The sequence below is a fragment of the Colias eurytheme genome, chromosome 14, assembly GCF_061535395.1.
Source record: "Colias eurytheme isolate Ceu_HAF_F1 chromosome 14, ilColEury1 Martin Lab GWU primary, whole genome shotgun sequence".
NCBI lineage: Eukaryota > Metazoa > Arthropoda > Insecta > Lepidoptera > Pieridae > Colias > Colias eurytheme.
The window spans coordinates 10247511-10260690 of record NC_142993.1 but is presented as its reverse complement, the minus strand read 5'-3'; the positions used below and the strand labels follow the sequence as shown (position 1 = coordinate 10260690).

At 31.4% G+C, this 13180-nt stretch overlaps 2 protein-coding genes across 2 annotated transcripts; one reads left to right on the top strand and one right to left on the bottom strand.

Annotated features, from left to right (window-relative positions):
- Nucleotides 1-1002: 1002 nt before the first annotated feature.
- On the top strand, nucleotides 1003-8364 carry LOC149903080 (transmembrane protein 127-like). The gene is made up of 4 exons (XM_090109421.1): nucleotides 1003-1205; nucleotides 1731-1979; nucleotides 4770-5069; nucleotides 6356-8364. The coding sequence occupies exons 1-4, from the start codon at nucleotides 1181-1183 to the stop codon at nucleotides 6640-6642; spliced, it is 861 nt and encodes a 286-aa protein (XP_089965547.1). The 5' UTR covers nucleotides 1003-1180; the 3' UTR covers nucleotides 6643-8364.
- Nucleotides 8365-9373: 1009 nt separating this feature from the next.
- Nucleotides 9374-10436, bottom strand: LOC149903079 (uncharacterized). The gene is made up of 2 exons (XM_090109406.1): nucleotides 10248-10436; nucleotides 9374-10168 (listed from the first exon to the last, which is right to left on the bottom strand). Exons 1-2 carry the CDS (start codon nucleotides 10311-10313, stop codon nucleotides 9470-9472), a joined length of 765 nt encoding a protein of 254 aa, XP_089965532.1. The 5' UTR covers nucleotides 10314-10436; the 3' UTR covers nucleotides 9374-9469.
- Nucleotides 10437-13180: the final 2744 nt, after the last annotated feature.

The window sequence follows — 13180 nt, the reverse complement described above, 5'->3', positions numbered from 1 at the left end:
ATTATCTGTGCTATCCACGTGCATAGAACATAAAATGCAAATTTTACCTGATTTTCCGACACATTTTGTTGAAACATTTTTATTCCTAGGTTTAAATCTATTCGTAGTTATGTATTTTATTTTACATCTCATCTTTCATTTAAATGTATTTTAATTTTTTAATTCACTCAACTGCAACAAACACAAGAGCAAATGTTCGCAAACCAAACAATTCCAATTGGTTTATGAGATAGAACACGCAGCGTGATAATGCGCTTAGCATTCCGGAAATGCTAACATTAGGTCTAATTCACACGAGAGCTTTTTTAACGTCCGTTAAAAAAGCGTCCAAATAGAACAAATGCATTCCCAAGTATATGTTCACACGTCAGCGCTTTTAAAGCGCGACGCTTTTTTATCGCGCAGTGTTGTATTTTCAACGCTCGGCGTTAAATAAAATAGACCATAGCATAGGAAACTTCTTACTATTATTCAGACGAGCGCTAAAAAAGCGCCTTACCTCAGAGTACAGACTAATAATAATATACTACGTATACAACTAGTACCTAGTTACCTATTATTCTGTGGATATGTACAACCAAGAATTTTCACTCATAGTTTAAAACATATTATTATTATGTTTGAGTTCGAGTTTAATAGGTGATCAGAAAAAGCAACTAGCTTTCCGCCTGGGACTTTACTCGCGTACTCGCGTGGTTTATGAAAATACATAATAATTATTGGTATTGTTTTTGTCACGTTGTCACATATTTTATATAGCGCCATCTATCGGCTATCGCAATTTATAAATTTCGGAGTGCTTCAAAAGCGCAATTCATCTCCCCGTGAGAATGTAAAAAGAAAAATTAACAAATAAACACACTTTCGCGTTTATAACATTAACACCTTGATTATAATAACACATAATAATGTCATTTTTTGAATATTTTATATTATCTACGCTTGTATGTTGTTGAATGTTGTCACATGACATCTGTCTACTGACTGCTCTGAGACTGACTGTTTATAACTTTTAAGACAGTGACAAAAAGTAAAACTGAGACATTTTGTGAATTTTAATAATTTTATTAAACTCATAGAATATTTTCTAAAGCCAGTGAATTGTTTCTCGATGTTCGTAAATGCTTCTCATCATTATTTAAAAGTGTTACCTTGATTCAGTTCTCATGGTTTTTTCGTCATGGGTTGTTTAACTTGGATTCGAGGTATGACGATACCTTCCATGTTTTTAGAAAACAATTTATTTATTATGTACTTTTGCAGCATAACAGCTATTATATCAGAAGAAATTTCACAACGTTCAATGCTCATAAATTAACTTTACAATTATTTATTTACTAGCATACCACCCGCGGCTTCCCCCGCTTTGTCTAAAACCTAATAAATTATATACTAAAACCTTCCTCTTGAATCACTCATTCTATTAAAAACCACATCAAAATCCGTTGCGAAGTTTTAAAGATTTAAGCATACAATAGGGACATAGGGACAGAGAAAGCGACTTTGTTTTATACTATGTAGTGATAGTGATTCTATCTTCACTTTATGTATGTTCTACTATTTGTGTGATTAAAGCCTAAAGTAAAAAATATAGCTTTACTTGTAGATTGAAAACACAAAACAACATTCCTATTACTATTATTTTTTTCAATAATTAAACAACTTTTAACCTTAAAGAGTAAAAAAATAAATAAACATGCCAAAACTACAATATTTTATTCTAATTCCAGGCCTCAAAATTGCGTTTCCTTTCAAGGACAAGGAATTGAACAAAATTGCTGCATTTTTTAACACCTGTACATTCCTGCTGACGTGCGCTGCGTTGGTGCAGCCGAGTTGGTTTAGAATTAAGGGACTGCATTGTACGCAGAGCCTGTCACTTACACAGTTCTTCACCTTTGATGATGATGGTGAAGAATCACAGATAGCGATACATCAGAATAATGAGTTTGATGTTATGAGCGGCTCAGATTTTAATGGTGAGTTGTGTTTTAAATATATATATGGGGTAATAAAGTTTATGGTTTATCATTGTAATTTGTAAATAATTGTCGCTAATGTATGTGGATGGTTTACATATAAAGTATGACTCATCTACTTGCTATAGATTTAGGGCTTATTTAGTCTAGTTATAGGTATGTCAGGTCAAATCCCAAAAGAAAATTTATCACAATATTTTTTGGCATTATAGCAAAGATTGCAGTCAACCGTTAACAATATGACAAAAATATTATTCACAATAAGGGATCATGCACGGAATGAATTGATACTATACATTAGAAAAGCAATTGATTAAGTAATGAAACTGAACATACCTGCTTACACTATTCATTTGTAATTGTTTAAACATTGCATGAATATTCATTGTCTATGTTATGAGTATAATGTACTTGTAAGACATACTTTGGGAAAATAATGAATCTCACACATGGATTGTTTCCATATAATTGTCTGTGTAGTTAGGTCAGTTACTTACCAATGGGTTTTATAGCTCTTATAAGAATAATGTAGGTTAAAAATATAATAATTTATTTTGTCATGGCTGCATGCTGCATATATGATATATATATATCTATGATTTATTATAGATGAAACAAATATTGTATCATTTTCAAGGAATTGAAATCTATTGTGTCTTCTTGTAAAATTATTTATTATTTTAGTAAGGTAAGGTGGGGTAAGACAATCATAGGGGGAAGACTATCACAGTGTATTAACTCGATAAGCACAGCTTCTTTCTCTAGTTTGATACGCTGGTAAAGTAGGAAATACTCAGGAAGTTCTCGGCTCAAAACACAGATGTCGCTACTTAACGTAAAAAATGTGAACATGAGACATTTCTAAGTTGACATTTGAGGAGGCAAAACACGAGGTCAGCGTGTAGTGATTAGAATAAAATTTTCGAGGGAAAAAGTGGTGAATTTGGAACGTTACATACGTGAATATAATTGCAATAACACTAGCTTTTAAGTAATGGTATTGGTCCCACGTAAAACCAATTTATTTAAAGAGAAATTGATCAAAACGAATACATGACCTCTAAATCGCGAGGTGGGGTAAGACTATCATTCGACCTGGGGCTAGACTAACATATGGCAGTCTTGCCCCAAGTCAGATGTTGTAAACATTTTTATCTATGGTAGGTACAGGTACTTATTTAGGCCTATGTCCAGCAGTGGACTGACACAGGCTGATGATGATGATGACTTATTTTAACAAATTGGTTTGACGTTTGGATGGTTGCTAATATTGCTCTCTCTGCATATTATATACAATTAATTTAAAAAAATATCCTCATAAATATTTATTACATTAGAAGCAAATAACTTCTAAGTTTTTAATGAATGTTTTTAAAAATTATTTATGTTATTATTCTTTAATTTCTTTGTGTAAGTTTGAGTACTTAATTGATTTTTTTTGAAAAATATATTCAAAGACGTAATAAAACGTTGATTTTATTTCTTTATTATCTAATCTTTTAATGAGGTCAACTTATGTTCTGTCTGATATTTAAAAATTCTGACTTTTTTTGATAATTTTATTACAGGATTTCCCGGGTTCTACACTGAATTTTGTCATAAGTTAGTCTTCCCCCAAAGAAAGAAAAAAAGGTTCTACACCCCTAATTTTTGTCATATGTTAGTCTTCCCCCAAATAAAGAAAAAACTGAATAAGTGCAAAACTAAACGTTATTCTGTAACACATAAAGTTCCAAATCTAAATGACAACTGTTATGTAACGGTTTTTTGACAGAAGTTAAGAAAGTATGTTATAAATCAAAGAATAAAAACAGTGTTAGTCTTACCCCGTTTAGTGGGGCAAGACTAGCAGTTCAAATAGTCTATAGATTTCATTTAATAAATCGGATTCCAGTATACTTGCGTGAAAATTAAAAGATTTGTATAAAAGTGTAAAGAAATCTTAATTTAGTGTTATTTTTCATTTAACAGTAAGATGTGAAATTTCAGTGTATGAAGCGATCTTTCATTTCTAACAACAAACTATGTTAGTCTTACCCCACCTTACCTTATTAATAATTTTACAAAGTAGTGCATAAGTATAAAAATGATTGCTTGGAAGTGATAAGGCACCATCTGTACAATGTTTCTTGTATAATTTATAGTTGTTTATCTTTACTGCACAATAAATTGTAAATAAATTCTTGTAATAACTAACTTTTGGCGTGCGGCTTTGCCCACATGTTTATAGGAAATTCCCATGTGAATTAAATATTTTACCTTGTTAAAACATAGCCAATATCACCCTTCTAACTATCCGCCTTCTAACTATCTTCAGACATAAAAATCATGTCCCAAAGTTGATCTGTTGAAATGTAAAAGAAAGATAAACAAACAAACTCACTTTCGCATGTATAATATATAAATTAAATGCTTAATATGATGCTTCAAGTAAATCTCGAGAACAGCTGAACCAATATTGTTAGTTTTTTTTATAATTTTCCTTGAAGTATTGATGAGAATGGTTCTTATGAAGACATGAAACATGTACCACGGGGAAGCCAAGGCGGACGGCTAGTTGATAATACTAATCTATACTTCTATACTAATATTATCAAGCTGAAGAGTTTGTTTGTTTTTTGTTTGTTTGAACGTGCTTATCTCGAGAACTTCTGGTCCGATTTGAAAAATTCTTTCGGTGTTAGATAGCCCATTTATCGAGGAAGGCTATAATAGGAGCGGAGCAATGCGGGTGAAATCGCGGGGCACAGCTAGTTATTTTTATAACACGACACTGTTTATTCATTTCAGGTCTACCACCATGTACGACGCCGGAGATAATCACGCTAATGCGAATTCTAATTCTGCTATGCTTCATGGTGTTATTATGTTCCTGTATTGGAGTCTTAATAAACATAACAAGTTTAAACAGCAAGGCCATTAAAATGTTAAGAAGGAATGCAGTGCCGAGTATTATATGTGTCTTCTGGGTGATCGCTATAGTTGGTGTGTGTTATTATACCACTGTGGTACTCGGGAATGCTAATAGCAGTGATCCGAATACAATACAAGTGGATTATGAATACGGATTTTATACTATTACTGGGGCTGGTGAGTTGTTTTATTTTGTAAATTATTAATTAACTTGCTTTCCTCCCGCGTCTTTGCACGCTCTGTTTAAAACCCTATAAATTATACTGAAACCTTCCTCAATAACTACTATTAAAAAAACCGCATTAAAATCCGTTGCGTAATTTAAAGATTAAAGCATACATAGGGATATAGGGACAAAGAAAGCAACTTTGTTTTATCCTCTCAAGCAATATTAATTCGTGATGATTAATTTTATAATAAATATTATTTAATAGTAATTATGGGTTGTGTATTGCTTTATAAATATCATATACTAAGAATCTAATGAGGAAAATTAACTTGAACTACTAAATTGGGATGTGTGTAATACTTCCATGTATATTACCCCCACAAATCTGGATATTTAATATTGCAAAATTTGAATTTACATTAATTGTAATATTTTATTCTTTACCTTGTGAAAAATATTTCATGCTGTAGATATAAAAGAGGACACATTATGTTGTTTATTGCTTTGAAATCAAAATAGTACTTATACTATCTTTTCTTATATATAAAAATGAATCGCAAAATGTGTTGGTAAGCGCATAACTCGAGAACGGCTGAACCGATTTCGATAATTCTTTTTTTATTATATTCCTTGAAGTACAAGGATCGTTCTTATATAGAGAAAACGTAAGCATGTACCACGGGCGAAGCCGGGGCGGACCGCTAGTATTGAAATAAATATAATGCATTGAGCCTTTCAAAAGGCATTCCTTGCAGTGGTTACAAGCACAATAACAAACAAGTAAATTATTAAAAAAACAAAATACCCGACTGCACACTAAAAAAAGAGTGATTGAAATGAATCTAATGATACCGCATACATATTTTTTTAAAGGGAAATTTAGAAAAAATATTATTATGTCTTTATCCCGTGGGACTTTTAGGATAAAATGTATCCTATGACACTCCCGTAATCAAGACAAATCTAACGATACCTCATACATCAAAATCCATCAAGCCGTTTAGGCTACAGGTGGTCACAAACGAAAAGACATACATACATACTTACATACACTCGAAAAACATTACCCTCCTTCTTTGGCAGTCGGGTAAAAAGTTACTTAATATTAAATTTGGTAAATAAAATCAAAACAACTTTCAAACTACCTTCATAATACGTTTGATCACAATCAGTTAAGTCTAACCACAACAATGTAAATAAAATTGACTGACTTACTTTCTAATTTCAAGTCATGTGATATTCAATAGACATTTGCTTATACTATATGTTTTATTTATAAGTTTCTTTATTCTAGGTTGTATGGCGCTTCTCGCGTCAGCCGCTAACTTATGGGGGGCGCCACTTTCAAATGACGAGGATTTACAAAGACGTAACTTAATCGACGATTGGGATGGTTATGAAGCCCATAGTGTTGGGCCCACACCCTCAGTCCCAACACTACCCCCTTACACCCCAAGTGCTAACTACCCCAGTCCCAATTTCTCCCACCCCCCCTTTGCCCCACCAGTTTTGGGGTCTCAACAGTATTTTCCATTCGATGACCTTTCTGCCTTACCCCCTCCACCGCCCTATACCCCGTAAGAAGTTATTATATAATGGACCCTCTTCACAATGGACAGTAGAGGCAATCACGATAGTGTAGATCTAAATATCCATGATGGGCTATTGTAGATGTTTTTTCCTAATCACAATTTTCGTGGCGGCAAACATCGACAATTATTTGTTGGGCCAACACTGCCCATTGTGAAGAGGGCCCATAATGGTCCGACAATAAGCTATTTGTCTATGCGGTTTTTTGTTCATTTCGTACTTTAATACAGAGTGGAAGATATGCTAGTAATTTTTAATTGTGACTGTACGATTTGTACGGTTTTGAATTTCTATTTTCGTATTTAAATATTGTTTTTACAATATTTCAAAGTTGTTTGCTTAAAATGTTCTATTGATTTGGTTTAAGAATGTATTTTATGGTAATTATAAATTATAAAGTCCAAACATATCTTCCACTTATGTTTACAGAAAATAATTAGATTGTAAGGCGTTTACTGTATTTGTTTGAAAGTATGAGATTTACAAAATAATAAATAATAAAAAGAAAAATTTTCAATGAATAGCGGTATGAATATATCCTTTCACAGTTGAATAAAGAAATGTCCATACCATCAGCTTATATGGTAAACGCCTAATAAAAAATATATAAAAATATAATGTTTTCTTTTGCTAAAGAACATTAATTAAACTTACAACGAGAAGCAATAAAAAGCCTTTTAGCATAGATATAGTATATCAAAGAATATGTGATATAATCCTAGATACTAGCATCTTCTGTAAGATGAAACTTTTGCTTTTTACTTATGTATATGTGTTATAATTGCAGTACATTACAATATTGTATAAATTCGTTTGTTAATATGTACTTCGGAAGCATATCAATTGCCTATCTCATATCCGACTGGTATGGTTTTAAATTAATACTAAAGATATATTTATGAAAGTAATAATATTTTTATGTAAGGTTGTGAAATTACTCGTTTAAAATTTTACATTGGCGTTATAAAATTTCTTGAGCTTGTGCCATTTGAACACAGATAAACTAAAAACATAATTGTAACGTTTGAAATCGTATTTGCTTAAAAAATCTGAGGGTTGATAATTGATAAGTATTATTAGCAACTCGTTTAAATATCACAATTTTAACGAGATTTGCAGCTCTTATCAACAGCTCTATTATAACATATCTGTTGCAATAATGTTTTATTAAAGAGGTTTTTAAAAATAAAGTGGCAGTGAAATGTAATGTACATGACCTTACGGTTATTTATATTGTTTTACACATAATATTATGGCTTTTATTCAGCATAATATTATAGTTCCGAATATTTAATCTCCTTCAAAGTATTTCTTCTATAGTTGGTATAAACATTTGAACATAGTCCTTAGTTTGCCAAGTTTGTTTCTAATTATATTATAATTTATATTTAATTATTTTTAAGTTATAAGCGATATAACAGTGCAGTATATATTTTGTTGTATATTGAGTTACTTGGATTGGTAAATAATTACTTTTTTAGGGTCATATACTTTATTAAGTATAACTCTATGGGTTTTTTAGCCTTCGGTTTTTAACATCGTATAAAAAGTTTGGTTCAAAATTCTCTTCATTTTCAACTCGAATTTTAGTCGTGTATTTTCTATTAGATTTTCATTTTCAAACAATTTCATCTGTAATTAACTAATGTTATTCTAAATAATAAATTATTTGTTAGTTCTCTCTGAAGAAAAATCTCAAGTGATAAGCGAAATATCCAATAAGTGTTCATAAAGTGATCTGAAATTGAAACTCAAAATTAAAAATAAATTTAATAGAAGTATGTTGTCGTAATTTCTGGTGTATATGTTGTGTTACCAAAAATATAATCTTGTTATCATTACTATAGCATTATTTGTTAATGTGTACATTGTTTAGAATAAGTATACCTAGTTATTACTAGTTAGCCAATTGGAAAATTATTTTTACATTTCATATAAGAGTAAGATTTTATTTTTATGTAAAACCAGTATGTAATACATTTAAAAATTATTATTGTCTTTTATTTTAATACCCTTTTTCAAAATTACACACATGTACCTACTTACTAAATAACAGAAAAACTACTTCTACCAATTCTAAAAATTCTTATACTACTAGAAACTAATATAATTTACCCACTAGCTGTGCCCCGCAGTTATACCCGCATTGCTCTTGTTGGTCCTAACGTGATGATATTATAGCCTTTAACCTTCCTTGATAAATGGGCTATCTAACACCGAAAGAATTTTTCAAATCAGACCAGTAGTCCCTGAGATTAGCGTGTTCAAACAAACAAAAAAAATTCTTCAGCTTTATAATATTAGTATAGATTATTATCAACAGAGGCCTAATTATATTCGCATCTATACAACTATATATACTGTACATTGCAATGTAAAATGGTGTGGTACCATAAATGATTAAATAAATCAAGCACTTTCTGTTCCCGTGGGATTTTAGAGATAGTAACTTTCATATTTCTCAGGTCTCATACTATCTTCATACCAAATTTTATCCAAATCCGCTCAGTGTATTAGGCGTAAAGACATACATAATTACTTTCGCATTTATAATATCAGTAGCTATTCAATTTATTAAATTTAAAATAAGAAATTAGCAATCGCATGGCAACTTAGTTACAAATAAAAACTTACAATAATATTAAAAACAAGCAGATATAGGCTAATAATTATTATAATTATTATCTACAAGTTTTGAATCTGGGTCAATAATAAGACATAGTCACAACATCAAATACATTTATTAAATTAAATAACATTTATCAACATTCAACATTCATTCATAAGACAACAACAATATATTATGAACTATAATGACTCATTCGTTTCCCTCGGAAGCGTTGAAATCCATATGCTTGTGCGCGCCAGGTTCCTTGCTTGGATACTCGATGAAATATTTGTTCTTTATTGTCAGCGAAGGATGATGATCCTCTTCAGTTATTATGTTCAAATATCTGATCCTCTCTTTTTCCAAATAATTGACCCTTTCCTTGAAAGTTGCATTTTCATCCTTTAAAACTTCCACTTGCAATACCAGCTGCTCAACCAGAGCGTGCAGATTCTGACTGAGAATCTGTAATTCTTCAATGACAACTTGTTGCGATTTCTCTTTTTTCTTAGCCTCTTTAACCTCTTTGGGATCACTGGTTTCACCAACAGCTATCTCTTGGTTCAGTGACAATTTGCTGAGCAAATTATCTGATTCGTTGATGTTTTTATAAATCGCGACTTGAATCTTCGCAGCATCCGTGATGTCGATATTTGGATCCTTGCTCATATTTTTTATTGCATCCATTGCCTTCTTAACACGAACATATTGTTCCTTCTTGCTTTCAATCAAGTCCTTCTGTTTGAGGTGATAGCTGTGCTGGAGTGAGATCGATTCTAAAGCAACAGTTGATGACGTAGATTTCATAGCGTCCAACAGAAGTTCGGCGGCATTGTGATGGCATTGCAATGCTTCCTCGTATCTATTATGTTTCAAGTGGGCTTCAGCTCGCCTTTGCTGCTGATGAGCCTGAAAAAAAGACAACCCTTATGAAAATCAATACTCAGTTAATGCGTAGGTAGGTAGTATGAGGAAAAAGAGTGCTCACCAAATTTAATGGATGGTTTTCCATTTCTCCATCTATTTTTGGTTTAATGCACTGTAAGAATGACATGATTATATGTGTATTATCATAATACGTCTGAATTTACAATAAATATTTTCTCTCTGCGAGAGATGTAAATACTGCAGTGGCTGTTTGACTAGACAAAAATATTTACATTGTCAATTTGACAGAAATATCGACCACCTGTGGAGTCGATACGTTCCGTTACACTGCGCAGTGCGCTGTGCGCACCACCTACTACGCACTGCGCACTGCGACCGTTCGCGTTGCTATCCCACCGCAGAGAGTACGAGATTGAAGAATAAAAGTGGGCGTCCTTATTTATTTCTTTTCCTTCTTTTGATTTCCTATAACTTGAGCTACAGAATGTTGCTATTGCAGTCTCATCATTAAAATGAATGAGACAAAGTTCTATAAATAAAAGCTGATGCTAAAGTTTCAATTTCAGTAGTAATTTTTTTTTCATATTTGAATGGGTCGGCCACGTTTCGACAAATCGACCCTAGTCTTTTAAGGTTTTTACAAGATGCTGGCGTTATTTCCGAATTTCGCCACCCGCCAAACATTTGCTATCAAAGTATCAAGAAATGAGAGAAATGAATGACAGGAAAATTTTGGCGTGAGGTTTATAATATACAGAAAGATCGGGTATATTTTTACAATTATTATTGACAATCTGACCTTATATCTTATAATAATAATTAATGTTTTAAATTTTAATTAAATGATATCTAGAGATCTTCGAAAATATTGGCGTGAGAAAGTTAAAAATCTGTCATCATCAAAAAAATCAGTAGCTGCCAAAATTTTGTCTTACAAAATATTTCTAAGACCAATTTTACTTTTTAATTGGTTTGAATATAATCCGCGAGATATGGAAAAGCTAGAACTTTATGCTTTGAAAGGAATATTCGGAAATGGAAACAGAAAACTTTGGTATGAAAATCTTGCTGATGTCACTATTAGTAAATATACAAGAATAGAGCAAATAAGATGGAAACGAGCCACTGGAACACCAACTTGCTTTTTACGTAATATCATTCATAAAAGCAATAAAGCACGTAAAGACAGCAGTTTTTATTTTAGACCGTACTTACAATCAGCGAAATAAAATATGTTTAATATATTAATTATTAAAACTACGAGTATTATTTGATGCTTTAATTGCATGCATAATAGGTAATGTAAGTTCAGAGTTACGTACCTAACTACTTACTTATTAAAAATTAATATGTCTCTTCGGTATATTCTTCACCCCTTAGATTAAGGATTGGTGAGAGAGACCAATCCACTCGGAGCAATTATCAAGCCTGGAGAAGTAACAATTAATTGAACAATAAAGCACTTGTTTGGCCTTTTTGGCTTATGGCAAAATGTCATGTGAAAAAAGAGGACAGTTATATGTCAGTTCGACAGTTTGAAATGACATGTAGCCATTACAATTTGTTTTAGTGACCAGTCTGGTCACTAACGCATGGTGATTTTAATTATTGTTTTTGAAGTGAAAAACGTGTTTTCCAGTTTCTTATGTTATTTTCTGAAAAGATAATTTACTAAAGATTACATGGCTTGTGTTGTTCACGGCTGTAAAAGCCGTAGTACTGGGAAATCGGATGAAGATTGGAATTTGTCTTTTCACAGGTTAGTGTTTTGATCAATTTTTTTGTTAATTGTATTATAAATAAGTTAATATACGTTATTTTCATAATCATCTATGTTTTATCTAACCGTAATCATTGAAATGAAATCATAATCAGCTTAGTTTTTAGAAAAAATGCAAAATATAACTTCCATAGTGTTGTGCAATTATCGATACTTGAGTAGTTACGAAGTACTTCATTGATAATGACTGCTTTAGGTTAGGAGAAAAAAAAAGGTATTTAAGTATGGATTTTATTGTTATTTGCAGGTTTCTGGCTTGAGAAAAATTAAAAGATGTTTGGGTTAAAGCTATAGCACAGGGAAAATTGGAAGGCTTCAAAACATTCTCAGCCTTATTCAAATCATTTCGAATCAGACGGGAAGAAAAGTAAAGTGATGATTTGCAGAGATGCTGTGCCACAAGTTTAAGGTGGCATCTATTTTAAATAATAAATATTGTAATTTGTTAATTAAGTATCGAAATAAAATGTTGTAAAAAAAAATTTTAAATTTCATTTGTTTTATTTGAAGCAATTTATTTTAAACTTTTACCATTTTTTCCTGTGGGAATGAGTTAATTTCCCGCGGTAAATTGTAGCCTATATATATATTCTGATGTTTAATCTATAATATGTATAATTGTAAAAAAATAATAATAAATAAAAATCTTTATTAGCAAGCAGGCCAGGTACATTAAAAATTAACAATCTATGTACTTACAAACTAATTACTAAAACCATAAAGTTCCATATAAACTCATTCAGTAGTTTTTTCGTGAAAGAATATCAAATGTCCATTCTTGTATATTTTTGCTTTTATAATATAAGTAGGATACGATTATTGATTTGTAAAAAGATCAACCAGGTGGAAGTCAGATTCGCGCACGAAGGGTTCCGTATAATTCTATGAATGAATCTATGAAAACAGGAAAAGATACGTACCTTTTTACGAAACCATAAAAAACAACCTAAACCGAAATACCTAATAATATTTTTTTATAAATACCACTACCATACAATGCAAGGCAGTCAATACGCATCGTAAATGATCATTAAACGAATCTTAAAATTTGGAATTACCTATCCATAATTCAAAATTAAAAGAATCTTAAATTATCTTCAAGCAATTTTATAACTTAATTTTTTTTATTTATCGATATTTTAGTATTCGATAAAGTGGCAAGCACTACCTTTTTAGAACAAAAAGTGGCTACATGTGGATTTGAATGCCAAGCCGATAACAGTGTGTTATCTCTTTCTATCGCATTAATTAGG

Coding starts and splice junctions, on each gene's coding strand:
- LOC149903079 (XM_090109406.1), bottom strand. CDS start 10,313: ATGTCATTCTTACAGTGCATTAAACCAAAAATAGATGGAGAAATGGAA. Junction 10,169..10,247: donor AAAACCATCCATTAAATTTG/GTGAGCACTCTT, acceptor TCTTTTTTTCAG/GCTCATCAGCAGCAAAGGCG.
- LOC149903080 (XM_090109421.1), top strand. CDS start 1,181: ATGGGTTGTTTAACTTGGATTCGAG. Junction 1,980..4,769: donor GAGCGGCTCAGATTTTAATG/GTGAGTTGTGTT, acceptor TATTCATTTCAG/GTCTACCACCATGTACGACG. Junction 5,070..6,355: donor TTATACTATTACTGGGGCTG/GTGAGTTGTTTT, acceptor TCTTTATTCTAG/GTTGTATGGCGCTTCTCGCG.